A 13,194-nucleotide genomic window follows, 5' to 3' on the forward strand; every position below is an offset into this window, starting at 1 on the left:
GCTTTTGAAAAATACCAAATACTTTCGTAGTATGCGGAGAATGTTATATTTGTTATATAAAAACTTCGTGTAAAGGGAGAATTTGTTTTGCTATACAGTTTGTATAGATCAAGTGAATGCGTAAAATAGTTTTTATTGTTTTAGTCAAAAGCGTTCATTTAAGCTCAGGAGGGCTGTATGCAAGAAACTCACCTTCTCTTGATTTCTGATTTTCCCCTGTTGTAAATAACCGCGAATCTCTTCGATGATCACTCTACAATTTCGAGCTCAAAAAGTTTCATGAACCAATGAGAAAATCATCGATCGATCACAACATTTAGACAACACGTGTTGACTTCGGAACCTTTCTATGATTCACATTAGGCCAGATCGGCCGTTGTTTTGACTAGCACGGAAATGACCTTAGCACACTTGCATGTGTATCTAGACATGCGATTTCGCATTTATTGCATATTATAAAAGCTATGTGAGTATTAAATGATAAAATTGATCTACTTAACAAAATTTTATAATTTTTATCTTCGAACTAAATTTCCCCGGGGGAAACACCCCCAACCTATAGTCGGGCCTGCACATATATGTATAAATATGTATACAATCGAAAACCCACCTGCAAATCGAAAAAGTTACCGTTATTGAAATCGGCACTTGCCCCCCTCCCCCCCTCCCAAAATAAAAAATAGTCTAATGGGAAATTCCATCGTTCCAAACCGATTCAGTTGATTCTGGTTCAAGGACACCATGTACTCCCGATTGCATTTACATAACATAATTATACGTATACATACGAATGTATTATTTAATTGTGCGACTTTATTTTTGGCATTGTAAAAAGCAAAAATATTTGTTTCTTTGACAGTTTTGGTGCCAAAGTTCGGTCTCGGCAAACTGGTATTATCCTAAACGATGAAATGGATGACTTCTCGACTCCAGGACTCGTCAATGGCTTCGGCATACCTGCTTCGCCCGCTAATTATATACAGCCTGGAAAGAGACCCATGTCGTCCATGTGTCCGACAATAATACTCGATCACGATGGCAATGTACAAATGCTGGTTGGTGCGGCTGGCGGTAGCAAGATCACTACTTCGGTTGCAACGGTACTTACATGCATACATACATACAGGGCTGTAAATCCGGACCCGGTACTAAATATAGGCCAGAGCCCCTTCTCAGATTAGCTGTAAGCAAGAAACGCGTCTGCTATTTCTTTTGAATTTTCCCCTTTTGTAAATAACCTCGACTTACTTTGAAGATCGCTCTCCAATTTCGAGTCCAAAAACTTTCATAAGTAATGGGCAAATCATTACGATCGCCGCAATTAGACAACGCATAGGTTTCTTAAAGGCCATGCTCGGAACACACATCTGTTGACTTCGGAATATCTGTTGACTATGGAATTGGCCGTTGTTTTACATGTGTACCTTAACCTGCGCTTTGGCATTTATTATACCCGAGCGCACTTCTTTACAGATATAGACAAACATATACATAAATGATCAGAATAAGAAGAGCTGTCGATTAAGCCATGTCTGTCTGTCCGTCCGTCTGTCCATGTACACGATAACTCGATCAAAATTGAGGTTGCCCTTTATCCAAGGTAGGTTGCTATTGAAAATGGACGAAATCGGACTGTAACCACGTCCCCTTCGCATATAACGGTATTTTCGAAAATTGCAAGAACTATGATTCCGGTGAATATTGAATCCAAATTGTTGAAGATTAAATAGTATGTGAAGTAGAAGTTTGGTGCAACATAATATTATTATGAAATTTTTTGAAAAGGGGCGTGACCCCGCCCTCTGTATCTTAGTAGCCGCTTCACCAATCCTTACCAAATGCGGTACGCCAGCCTGGGAAAATTGAGAAAATACTTTTATATATACAATCTAGAATTTCAGAAAAACTTGGTTTCACCAATTCCTCAGCCGACTGTCGAACAGTGTATTTAATAGATTGGCGCTTACACAATATGTTAATCTTTGGCCGAGCTTCTCCTGCAATTTGTGACGATTGTATTTTTATGATCAGCAGAAATACATTCGGAGGCTTGCCATTGCTTGCTGAGGTCCGACCACTGTTAGAAAAAACTGGTTTTTTGTTTCTAATTTAGAGGTTGCACTGAACAGGGCTGGCGTATGCCGACGACATCGATATTATCGGTAAAAACAAGGGCTACGTCTGTTCTGCCTTCTCGGGATTGAACAGAGAAGCAAAGCGAATGGGTCTAGTGGTGAACGAGGACAAAAGGAAGTATCTCCTGTCATCACACAAATAGTCAGAGCATACGCGCCTTGGCACCCACGTCACTGTTGACAGTTACAAGTTTGAAAAAGTAGACGACTTCGTTTATTTGGGAACCGGCATTAACACCAATAATAATGTCAGCCTTGTAATCCAACGGCTAAAATACAGCGGCTCCGCTGGCTTGGTCATGTCGTTCGAATGGACACCGACGCTCCAGCTCTGAAAGTATTCAACTCGGAACCCGCTGGTGGTAGCAGAAGAAGAGGGAGGCCCCCACTGTGATGGAAAGATCAGGTGGAGAAGGACTTGGCTTCACTTGGCGTCAGTTGGCACAGAGGAGAAACGACTGGCGTGCTTTGCTGAACTCGACCAAAATCGCTTAGGCGGTTACAGCGCCAAAAAAGAAGAAGAAGAAGAAGAAGAAGAAATCCAACGGAGAATCACTCTTGCCAACCAGTTCTACTTTGGGCTAAGTAGGAAATTGATAAGTAAAGTTCTCTCCCGTCGTACAAAGATCACACTCTATAAGTCACTCATCAAGCCTATGCTGGTGTATGGCGCGGAGGCATGGACAATGAAAGCATCTGATGGGGCAGCGCTTTACGCGTTGGTGATGGCGAATATCGCAGACGATTTAACGATGAGCTGTATTTGCTTTACAACGATATGGACGTAGTGCAGCGAATTAAAATTCAGCGACTCCGCTGGCTTGGCCATGTCGTTAGAGTGGACAGAAACGCTCCTGCTCTGAAAATATTCAACGCGGGCCGCGATGCTGGTAACAGAGGAAGAGGAAGGCCTCCTCTGCGTTGGAAAGACCAGGTGGAGAAGGACTTGGCTTCAATTGGCATTTCCAATTGGCGTCAGTTAGCACAGAATAGAAATGACTCGGCCAAAATCGCTTAGGCGGTTACAGCGCTAATAAAAAAGAAGAAGAAGACTGAACAGGGATCAAACCCAGGTCTTACGGAGTGGTAGTAGGCGCCCTTAACGACTCAGCTACAGCGGCAGGAAAACATTGTTACATTTCGACGACGTAGTAGAAGATCGACGTATTTCGGCAGCCAATCCGAAAACGCCCCATTTCAGAAAACTTTTCATGAACGCACTATCTCAGAATTTGGTTAACGCTCTATCGCAACATATTTTCAGTTGATATAGGGTGTTTTTGAACCAAATTCTAAGATAGGGGGTTCTTCAACCATATTGCGAAATAGGACGTTCTTGAAAAGTTTTCGGAGATAGGACGCTTTCGAACCGGCTGCCGAGATAGGTCGATCTTCCACTCAGGTGTCGAATTATTCAAATAGATTAGACTATGTAAATATAACTGTCGCACAAGTTTTTTTTTTAAATAAAAGGGTCTCTATATATTTTGCGAACAAAAATATTTTATTGTTAATTTCCACAGATTTACTTTAATTTTATTAATTTGTTTTTATATTTTAACCTTTATGTTGGCTTACCAGCGGTATACACTTTGAGAGAAAAGTGAAAGCGGCACGGAAGTTTTCGTGGGTTAATTTTTTCCATATCTTCTGTTACCATAGTCTAATTTCCCCCATTTTGAGGGGAAGTATCCCCCTTTTGTCCAACATAAGGCCTCATATCCAGCAATCGAATAGACTCGGAACTGGTGATTACGACGGTCATTCATTCGACAAACCCTATATAGTTTTTCTTTTTTTTTTCTTTTTTATGCGGCGCGCATGTATTTACCTCCCAAAGTTTCCGCTGCTGGTAAACCAAAACAAAGTAACATAACATAACATACCATAATATAAATTAACATAAATTAATTTGTTTTATGATTTTCAGTCAATAATCAAATACCTGATTTTCAAAGACTCTCTAAGTGAGTCCGTTAACGGAGGCAGACTACACCATCAATTGGCTCCAATGCAAGTAGACTTTGAAACCGAAGTAGACGCGCCAATCAAAGAGTATCTGAGCACAGTGGGTCACGTATTAAATGAGTTGGCGTCTGGATCCGGATTTGCAGCTGTTACTGCTATCGGAGTACGTGACGGTACCCCAGAACCATTTTTTGATCGACGGCGGGTTGGAAGCACTTCTACGGTAACTCTTCGAAATAAAATGCAGCATTAAGCGCCTATATAAGAGTATTACACCCGTCACAAGACTATGTGTTTGTTCTGTGATAATTATTACAAACACATTACGGGCCGGTTACTCAATGTCTGGATAACACTAACTACAGGTTAAACATCGTTATCGACGTTACCGACTCCCTGTTGTATGCATGGAGTCGAAGACGTCGATAACGATGTTTAACCGCAGATTAATGTTAACCAGACATTGAGTAACCGACCCTAAGTTTGCTAAGCCGTGAATGCTCTCATAATTTACATATTTAACGGCACAACGATGAATTTGAGTGTACAAATAATAAATCTGTAATAAATATACTAAGTGCATAGTTATTCTAGTGTGGTGCGAATCATCAGTGAATGATGCCTGAATTTCTTTTTTTTTTTTTTAATATTTGTAAGGCAAAAACAGGTACTTAAATATTATTATTATTATTAAACTATAGAATGTAATTTGAATTACAAGCTAAGAAACTTAAGAGCTATGGCTGCCGTGGCTTTAAGCTAAGTTCTGAATTATGGCTTATAAATTATACTACCAGCTAAATTAAAAAATATATATTTGCCATTTTTACCAAATTAAGTAATTTTTAAAATGACGGATAAGACAATGATTTTAATGTATTCGGGTAAGTATGTAGGGACTGGCATTGTAGTAGCATATGTTGGACTGTAATTTGTGTATTGAGACTGCAGTACGGGCAAGTCTGGGAGCTATTGATGTTGAGCAGGTATTGCTGGGTAAGATTTGTAAATATGTATGTAGTAGATGCATAGATTATATTTGAAGTAGAATTCAAAGAAGGTAAAATTTGTATGAAACCAATGTAAGGAAATAAATATTTTACAATTATGGGATTCACAACGGCGTCGTCAGTGTCGTATTGTTGTATGTCGTAAATTTTAAAAGCTTAGATAAATGCTTAGAGAACTTGAAACCACAACCAACTATTTTTTAACGCTGCGAAAATTCATAATATGACTTTGATGGTACTTTTCGAACTCTCTTAATATATTTATTAGGGCGGTTAAAGTTTACGACATACAACAATACGATACTTGCGACACCGTTGTGAATACCCCAAATATTTTTATGAAATCCTTAAGCTTTGTTTTCATATTGTATTCCTATATATGGCCAAATCTGGAAAATAATAATTGACGCATAGCGCAACACAAAAATTGGTGCCAGACGCCGCAATTTAGCTTTTATTTTTGCTAGCATATCCCCGTGTATTTTATGGAAGAAAATCAGCAAGACATTTAACAAAATTGCCAAAAATCACCGGTAAGTCCTTACAATTCTAACTTTCACTTTATTATACTAAAATAGAATTTGCTGCAAAACTGCATATCAATGGCTGAGTGGAAGATCGACCTACCTCGACAGCCAATTCGAATACGCCCTATCTCAGAAAACTTTTCAAAAACACCCTACTTCGGAATTTGATTGAAGAATTTCCTATCTCAGAAATCGGTTCACAAACGCCCAATCTCAGCACACTTTCAATGTATTTTCAGCTGAGATAGAGCGTTCTTCAACCAAATTCTGACATGGGTGTTTTTCAATAAAATTCTGAAATAGGGCTTTGTTAAAGACTACATAGTACATATAAAAAAAAAAAGCAATGAAAAAAATAAGTTATTCGTTTTTGTTATTTATGTCTTTGTTACAATTATATTTAATTATTTTATTGAGCTTGAGGCCGTTTTTAATGAAAAATTGGTCACTGGGATATGAAGCAGCGACCTCGGATTACAAAGCCAGTGTTGAATATAATTGTTATAAGGCCATATTAACAAAACCAACAACAAAGAACAACCACATGATTTAAGTGTAAGTAGCAGCGGAATAGCTACGCTTGATTGTAGTTGGGTTGACATATGAAAAAGTGGAAAAAGCAACAACAGTTTACGTGGCGAACTTAGATCAGTGGGTACACCACTGGCTTTGTAATTCGGGGTCGATGGTTCATATCCCAGTGACCGCGGTGAAGAAGTCTGATGAGGAGATATGGTGACTTCTACGTATGTACGTATGTGTAAATTATTGTGGTTTTCCACTCAATTTTTCATTAAAAACGGCCTCAGGCTCAATAAAATCGTTTAATTAAAAATTATAATTTGTTTATATTTGTCAAAATGCGGTGAGCTTTTAATTTTGACACGGGGTGTATACAGTGGAAAGAGGGATAAAAACTGGGACGCGACCAGGGATGCCAACTCCTCTGGGGCTAATTCCCTGAAATTTCTGAAAAAATTGAAATTTCCCCAAAATGAATCTTGCTACATATTTAAGGCAATTCAAGCTAATTTTTTATTAAAAAAAAAAACACAACAAATATCATTTATTGTGATATAAGTATGTAATGAACTTTTAAACATGTTTATTATATAAAAAGCTAATACAATGGCTTGGTGGCGAAATCGAAACGAGAAAAGAGTGTCAAAGAAAACGTGGAAAAATTGAGAAATGTCGCTATGCATAGTTGCAATTTTTTTAATATCCACAATATTCCTCAATGGGAGTGTTCTAATCAAAATCGTTTGTATATTGAATTTCCCAAAATTTAAAGTCACTCCCCGATTCCCCCGAAAAGTTCTAATTCCACCAAAATCGGGGAATTTTCACCTGGTTGACAACACTGGACGCGACATTTTAGCAAGTTTTGGCTATTTTTCTTTAGTTTATTTAATGTTTATTATTTTTATGAAAGTATAGCTGATCACTTACAAATTTCAGAAGTTTTGCAAAAATTAAGAAAACTGCAAAGTTTCACAAAAATTTCTAACTTTTTAATCAATGTACACCATATAAATCCAAATTTCAGAAGTTTTGCAAAAATTAAGAAAACTGCAAAGTTTCACAAAAATTGCTAACTTTTTAATCATCATCTTTAGATAAAATTTTCGTATGCTGTTAAAGTATTAATGTGATTCTGGATGCAAAAGTAAGCGCATGTGGAGAAAGTTTCTGATCGCCATTCGCCAGGGATTGGCCAAAAACGATTATTTTGCATGCGGTTCAAATAGCTGAAAACTTTCGGTTTACACTAAGTATCCTCTGGTTAGCAACCGAACACCCGTTTGGAAATGAGCAAATGTGAGGCTCATTGCCCAGAAGACTGAAAAACCAATGTTATTTAAAAGCTTAAAACAATAAACTTATTTAATCTAGATACCTTGAAGTACGCAAAAACAAAATACTATGACATGTAAGACATTTTGTTGTGTTCATAACAAATTCAGAATCCATAAAATCTGAAAAAGCGTATCAATTTATTACTAAATTCTTATACTACAATTCTAGCTCTTGAATTTGTTTCAATTATCAACAAGCCTTAAGCAGGGCTCACACGATTTGTACATTTTGGCAGTCACCGAGTATTGTTGGTTAGAAATAATGAGTTCAATGAACACATCTTTACAAATTTACGAATTGTGTGATCCCTGCTTTAGAAAAAGTACTCTAACAAAGTATGTTGATAACTATTTTTGGTTTTAAAACGCATTTAAATTATAAAAATTACATATTTAAGTAAAGTACACTATTCCGATTATCCACACTGCTAGCCACCGCTGCTTAAAAAAATGTAGCGAACTGTTCTATAGCCAAAGATATCTACATAAAAAAAAAATCGGCGAATATTTTGCGCTTATTGTAAATTGTTGTTAAATTTTCAAGAGAACGTGTGTTCGTCTATCAACATTTACGATACACGGCGTATGAGTAACCCTCCTTTCTGGTCATATCTATACATACATATGTACCCAGTCGGAAAAGTAGTAATGCATTACATGCGTGATAAATAATATAATGTATTTCTTATGCGTTCTCGATAATATTACTGCTAACTATGTAATCAGCATTGTAATGTAAAAAGTTCCAAAAATTTCACATTAAAACGCATTCATTTCTCGATACTAGGTAATGCAAAATTGAATGCCCCTCTTTTCTTAGGACATCGCCCCATTTTCGAATGTGAAACTACCGTTTACTGATTATTTTTTCGATTACTATACATTACATTTTCCCACTGGGTACATATGTATTTATGTAGTATAGAGGGGAATCTTGAAATCTACCGAACGGATTTGGACGAGATTTTCTATAATATATGCTGTATCTACAGGAGAGTGACCTTTGGTATTTAGAAGTTCTATAGGGTTGCCACCTGTTCGTAGGATTACAAAAAATTATGTGCCAAATGAAACGCATTGACCTCTAGATAAGCATTAATATTTTATTTTTTGAGTAGGGTTTCCAACTGTTAAAAAAATTACTATTTTCAATCTTAATAAACGAAGGTATCAATTCTGCACCGTCCCTGTCAAGGTCTTTTCAGACTTAGCCTCTTTAAAGCCGCTTAAAATTATAAGATATTCACCGTTTGTTGGATAACAAAATGACATACCAAATGAAAGGGCATAGCCTGCCTTACATAGTATAAATACGGTGACCATCCGTCATGTATTATACGGGACAGTCCTCTTTTTTGACCCATTGTCCTGGTAATTTATTTATCTTATACGGGACGCCAAATGTTCTGTATTTTTTTTAATGTCCCGTATTCGATGTTCCGACGCCTTAACAGCTCATTATAATGGCTTGCCTATTTTATGTTTCCAACAGGGTATGATGTATTTTGAAACGAATTTCCGTCATCCCTTGTCAATTTTGGTTTGGAGACAAACCGGTTTCGGCGTTATGCCAACTTCAGTGTCATTTTTCGTTCGTTTATTATGAAAGTAAATCTCTTTTCATAACAAACCCCATATAATACCAAATTTCCAACCTTGTGCAAAAAACTATAAAATTAATTCTGCAATGTTTCGCAAAATTTCAAACTCTTAAATTATAATCTTTAGAAAAAAAATGGTTTGCAGTTTTGTAACTCACTAAAATTGAATATAGCAAAGTGCGATTGGAAAGTGCTGCTCATTTGCTTCTCTTTCAAAAAAAAGGTCGAACATACTTACTTTGTATGAAAAAAATTTCAATTTCCAATTAATCGAATAATTGAGTTATTTACTTTATGATTAATTAAAATTTTGAATAATCAATTAATCGCACAGCCCTAGTGCATACATATATGTATATATTGTATTTATGTACATAAATATATGTGTGTAGATTTTTTTCAACAAAAATATATTTCATCAACAATTCCAACAATTAAAAATTTAACGAACACAGCTTCTACCAAGGCAATTTTTTTCCATCATATTGATAAAATCCACCATTATTTGAACCATTAAATTTGAACAGCGTTTCGATTATTTTGCTTGAGCTTGTATCCACGTCGAGAGGTGCATTGGATCCGCCCATATCAGTACGTACCCATCCAGGATGTAAACATACGCAAAGAATTTTGTTTTGGAAAAGATCTATGCTCATTGACTTGGTCGCAGCATTCAAAGCCGCCTATTTAAAAAAGACAAAATAATTGTAAATTATAAAATTGAAATATGTAAATAGATATTGCGTTTTAATAAAACCTTCGAAGTACGATATGCGTACATGGCACCGTCTGTGTTAGCCTCGATCGAGCCAAGAATGGAACTCATATTGATAATAGCAGCCCGTTTGACACCCATTTCCTGCTCTCCATTTGTCGCCGCCGCCGCCGCTTGTTTTAGTAGAGGAAGGCAAGCCTTGGTGTAATTAAATAGTAATTAACATTACGTAAATTCATAGATACACATGTGTATGTTTAAAAATGAACCTAAACAGATGATCGAAAAGATTTACGCAGCTTATATTAAATGTACTATGCTCATAAATGGAGGGTCAGCATTTAATAAAAATATCATGGCCTGATTATATAAAATAAAACTAAAAAGTTCAAAATAAAATAATGTAAAAAAATTATATTTTTTTTTAACAAGCTGTTATTTAACATGTACAATCAAAAGAATAAAAAAAGTAGAGTAACAAAAGATTGTTTTGCAAGAAAATTTTGTAAAAACTGCGCTAAAATTAATAAAATAAAATAAGTTAAGCTTTCGTTAAAGTTACTAAAAGCCAAATAGTGAAAATACGCCTCATGATACATGCCATATGTACATATGTATGTATGTACATTAGACTGCATCATCAAAAAAGTTGCGGTTTTTCCGCCGGGAATACTAAATTTATTACATTTGAAAACTGCCACCATTATTAAGATTTACGTGAGCTGTACCGATTTGAAAATGCTTCCAAAAATGTAGTTTTTTATGAATAAACATAGTTTTTCAGAGCCTGAGTTCAAGCCCAGTTTTTCTAATGGTGCTTGCCCCTCTGTTGGTAATAGTAAACCTCCGAGTGTATTCTGTCATGGAAACAGCTTCTCATTAAAATACAATTTTGCCGTTCGGAGTCGGCGTAAAACTGTCCTTTACTTTGTGTGACAAAATCACGCACGCCGCATATTGGAGGATAATAAGATAAGATAATTAAGTTTAAAAGAGAGAACCGTTTTTAATTAGGACTCTCTCCTATAAAATTTAGCCAACCCCACATACGAGGTTTTGCATTTTCTTGAAGCGCGGTTTTGTACTTTAAACGACGATATATAGAAGTATTGCATACATATTTTGGTGCCTTTTCAAGTATAAAATCCACTGAGAAACGGAAGAAAACGGCATCCCTATGATTTCAACTTATGCCAAGCGTTTCAAAAACAAGCAATTCTGAACAAAAAACTGTTTTTCCATAAAGATGTTTGAATGGAAGCATTACAAATATGAAAAAATAGCAATCCACAAGGCTTTATTGGCAGTAGGTCCTTTTTAAAGCACATTTAACAAAAAAATAAGCTTCTAGTTTCGAAGCTAGCACAAAATAAAATTTTTTTATTTGTTGTTTACAAAAAAAAACATTGCCAAGTATATAAGTCAAAATTGTTAAATATATATCGCTTTCATTCATTTCTTCATAGAGTTGGTGCTTCTTTTATAGGAAAATTCATACGGCTTATGAACAGATTCATACCATGTAAATACACCATTAGTATCTACATACCTTCGACAACATTATAGGCACAACAGTATTGGTTTGTAAAGTCTGCATCAGATCCTCTAGTTTTATTGTGGTTATCCGAGTAGATTTGGGAGCAACGCCAGCATTGTTGAACAGTACATTAAGTCCTTTTTCCTTAACAACTTCACCGATACGACTTACCAAATTTGCATAGCTTTCAAAGTTATTCAAGTCTGAAAAATAAGCTCATACATACAAAATGTTTAAACTTGTGTGTAATAAATTAACATATCCGCGGACTTTTAATTAATTCCTCTGATATACTTTGTTAATAAGCTTTATGTACATATATCATAAAATTCAATCATAGACAAAAGATCCTGAAGATACCTTCAGATTACAACATCAACAATTTAAAAATATCACAGCCCTATAAAATTTTCGTTTTATTTAAATCTTGCCTTGGGGTTAAAAAAAAGTTAGTAATATTTTCACAAAAGATATATGTATGTATGTATATACATATATATTAAATATTTTACGTTAGTTGATAGAAAGGAAATTGTCAAATCAAAAGTCCTCAAATATGTAATTAAATGTAATTAAGTATTACCAATCTCCAAAATGTGTATAGATGGATTTCGATTCGCTAAATCCTTTAATTCCTAGAATAAATTGTTATTATAATTTTGATATATATATATGTATGTACATATAAAAATAATAGAGGGTTGAATTCATAATGAATTCCTAAAATGCAAAAACAAAAAAAAAAACATTTTAGTTAAAATGGTATTTCAATCCACTTTGAAGTAAAATGGCCCCATAATACTTGGGTGATCAGCACGGTTGCCGTTTTGATCCGAATCGATTAAAATTGGTCAATTTCTTTTCGTTTGGTCCATTGGTCCAATTCTTTTTAAAATGGTTAATTTCACAAGCCTTTGGTTAGGTTATTATCACCCTTTCACTTCATGCAATAGTTTCGCGTTTTAAAGGTAGCAAAACTTTAATCATAGCATTTAGCACATGAAAATAATATGCGATTTCAATCGAAAAGATATTAATTATCTTGAAATTATTACACCACATAAAGTTCGGCTGACTTCCAAAACGTCAATTGCATTGCATACGCACAAAGTTTAATGTTCCAAATGTTCGTTTGGTTTTGGTTACCATTTGTGTTTTAAAAATGGAAAATTCCGAAATGGTGTATATACAAACAGTTTGAATACCGCAATAGAACAGTATCCAAACATTGCATTGGTACGTTTTGGAAGTCAGTCTTCTTTCTGATACTGATGTATAAATTTTGGCCCTACTCGACCAATTTCCTGCATTGGTAAATGATGCAGAAATAATTGAATTTCAATTTCGCAAAATGAGGCTGAGTGAAGATAACTTCAAAAACTGTACCAATATAGAACGTTTTTGGGATCAAGTGGGTTTGATTAAAAATGGCTTTGGGTGAAGCGGCCTTTGGAGAATTGTGTGATTTAGTTCATAACATTTTTAGTCTGCCTCACAGTTCCGCAGCAGCTGAGCGCAAATTTTTTGATTTAGCATTAATAGAAACGATATATATATATTCACAACCATGTTGCTTTGTTTCAGTTTGAACATAACAAAAAATTGTTGTTTTTAATGAGACATGGTACAATAATTACAGGTATTGTCTTCCCAGAGAGTTTTGCTTCACATCGAAATTCGTGCTCCCTTATTTTCATTTTGACGTAGTTCAATGTTGATTCTTTTACTTTTATTTGGCTTTGCAGTTTGTTTTCGATCAATTTAATTTTTATAATTAGGCGAGCAGTTAAGCCGGAAGCCATGTCCGGTCAATGAAGTTAGCATCGGCGGAAGAGCGAGATG

At 35.4% G+C, this 13,194-nt stretch overlaps 2 protein-coding genes across 2 annotated transcripts; one reads left to right on the forward strand and one right to left on the reverse strand.

Annotated features, from left to right (window-relative positions):
- Positions 1–818: 818 nt before the first annotated feature.
- On the forward strand, positions 819–4,941 carry LOC118753243 (scoloptoxin SSD20-like; the record flags this gene model as incomplete). The annotated part of the gene is made up of 2 exons (XM_036488120.1): positions 819–1,100; positions 4,066–4,941. Coding segments are annotated over 2 exons (573 nt in total), but the record flags the coding sequence as incomplete, so codon positions are not given.
- A 4,501-nt stretch (positions 4,942–9,442) lies between these two features.
- Positions 9,443–13,011, reverse strand: LOC118753242 (C-factor-like; the record flags this gene model as incomplete). Its single annotated transcript, XM_036488119.1, has 5 exons — positions 9,443–9,783; positions 9,858–10,013; positions 11,365–11,555; positions 11,936–11,987; positions 12,990–13,011. Coding segments are annotated over 5 exons (646 nt in total), but the record flags the coding sequence as incomplete, so codon positions are not given.
- Positions 13,012–13,194: the final 183 nt, after the last annotated feature.

The sequence above is a fragment of the Rhagoletis pomonella genome, unplaced genomic scaffold, assembly GCF_013731165.1.
Source record: "Rhagoletis pomonella isolate Grant_MI unplaced genomic scaffold, Rhpom_1.0 Rhpom_scaffold_02257, whole genome shotgun sequence".
In the NCBI taxonomy this organism is placed as follows: domain Eukaryota; kingdom Metazoa; phylum Arthropoda; class Insecta; order Diptera; family Tephritidae; genus Rhagoletis; species Rhagoletis pomonella.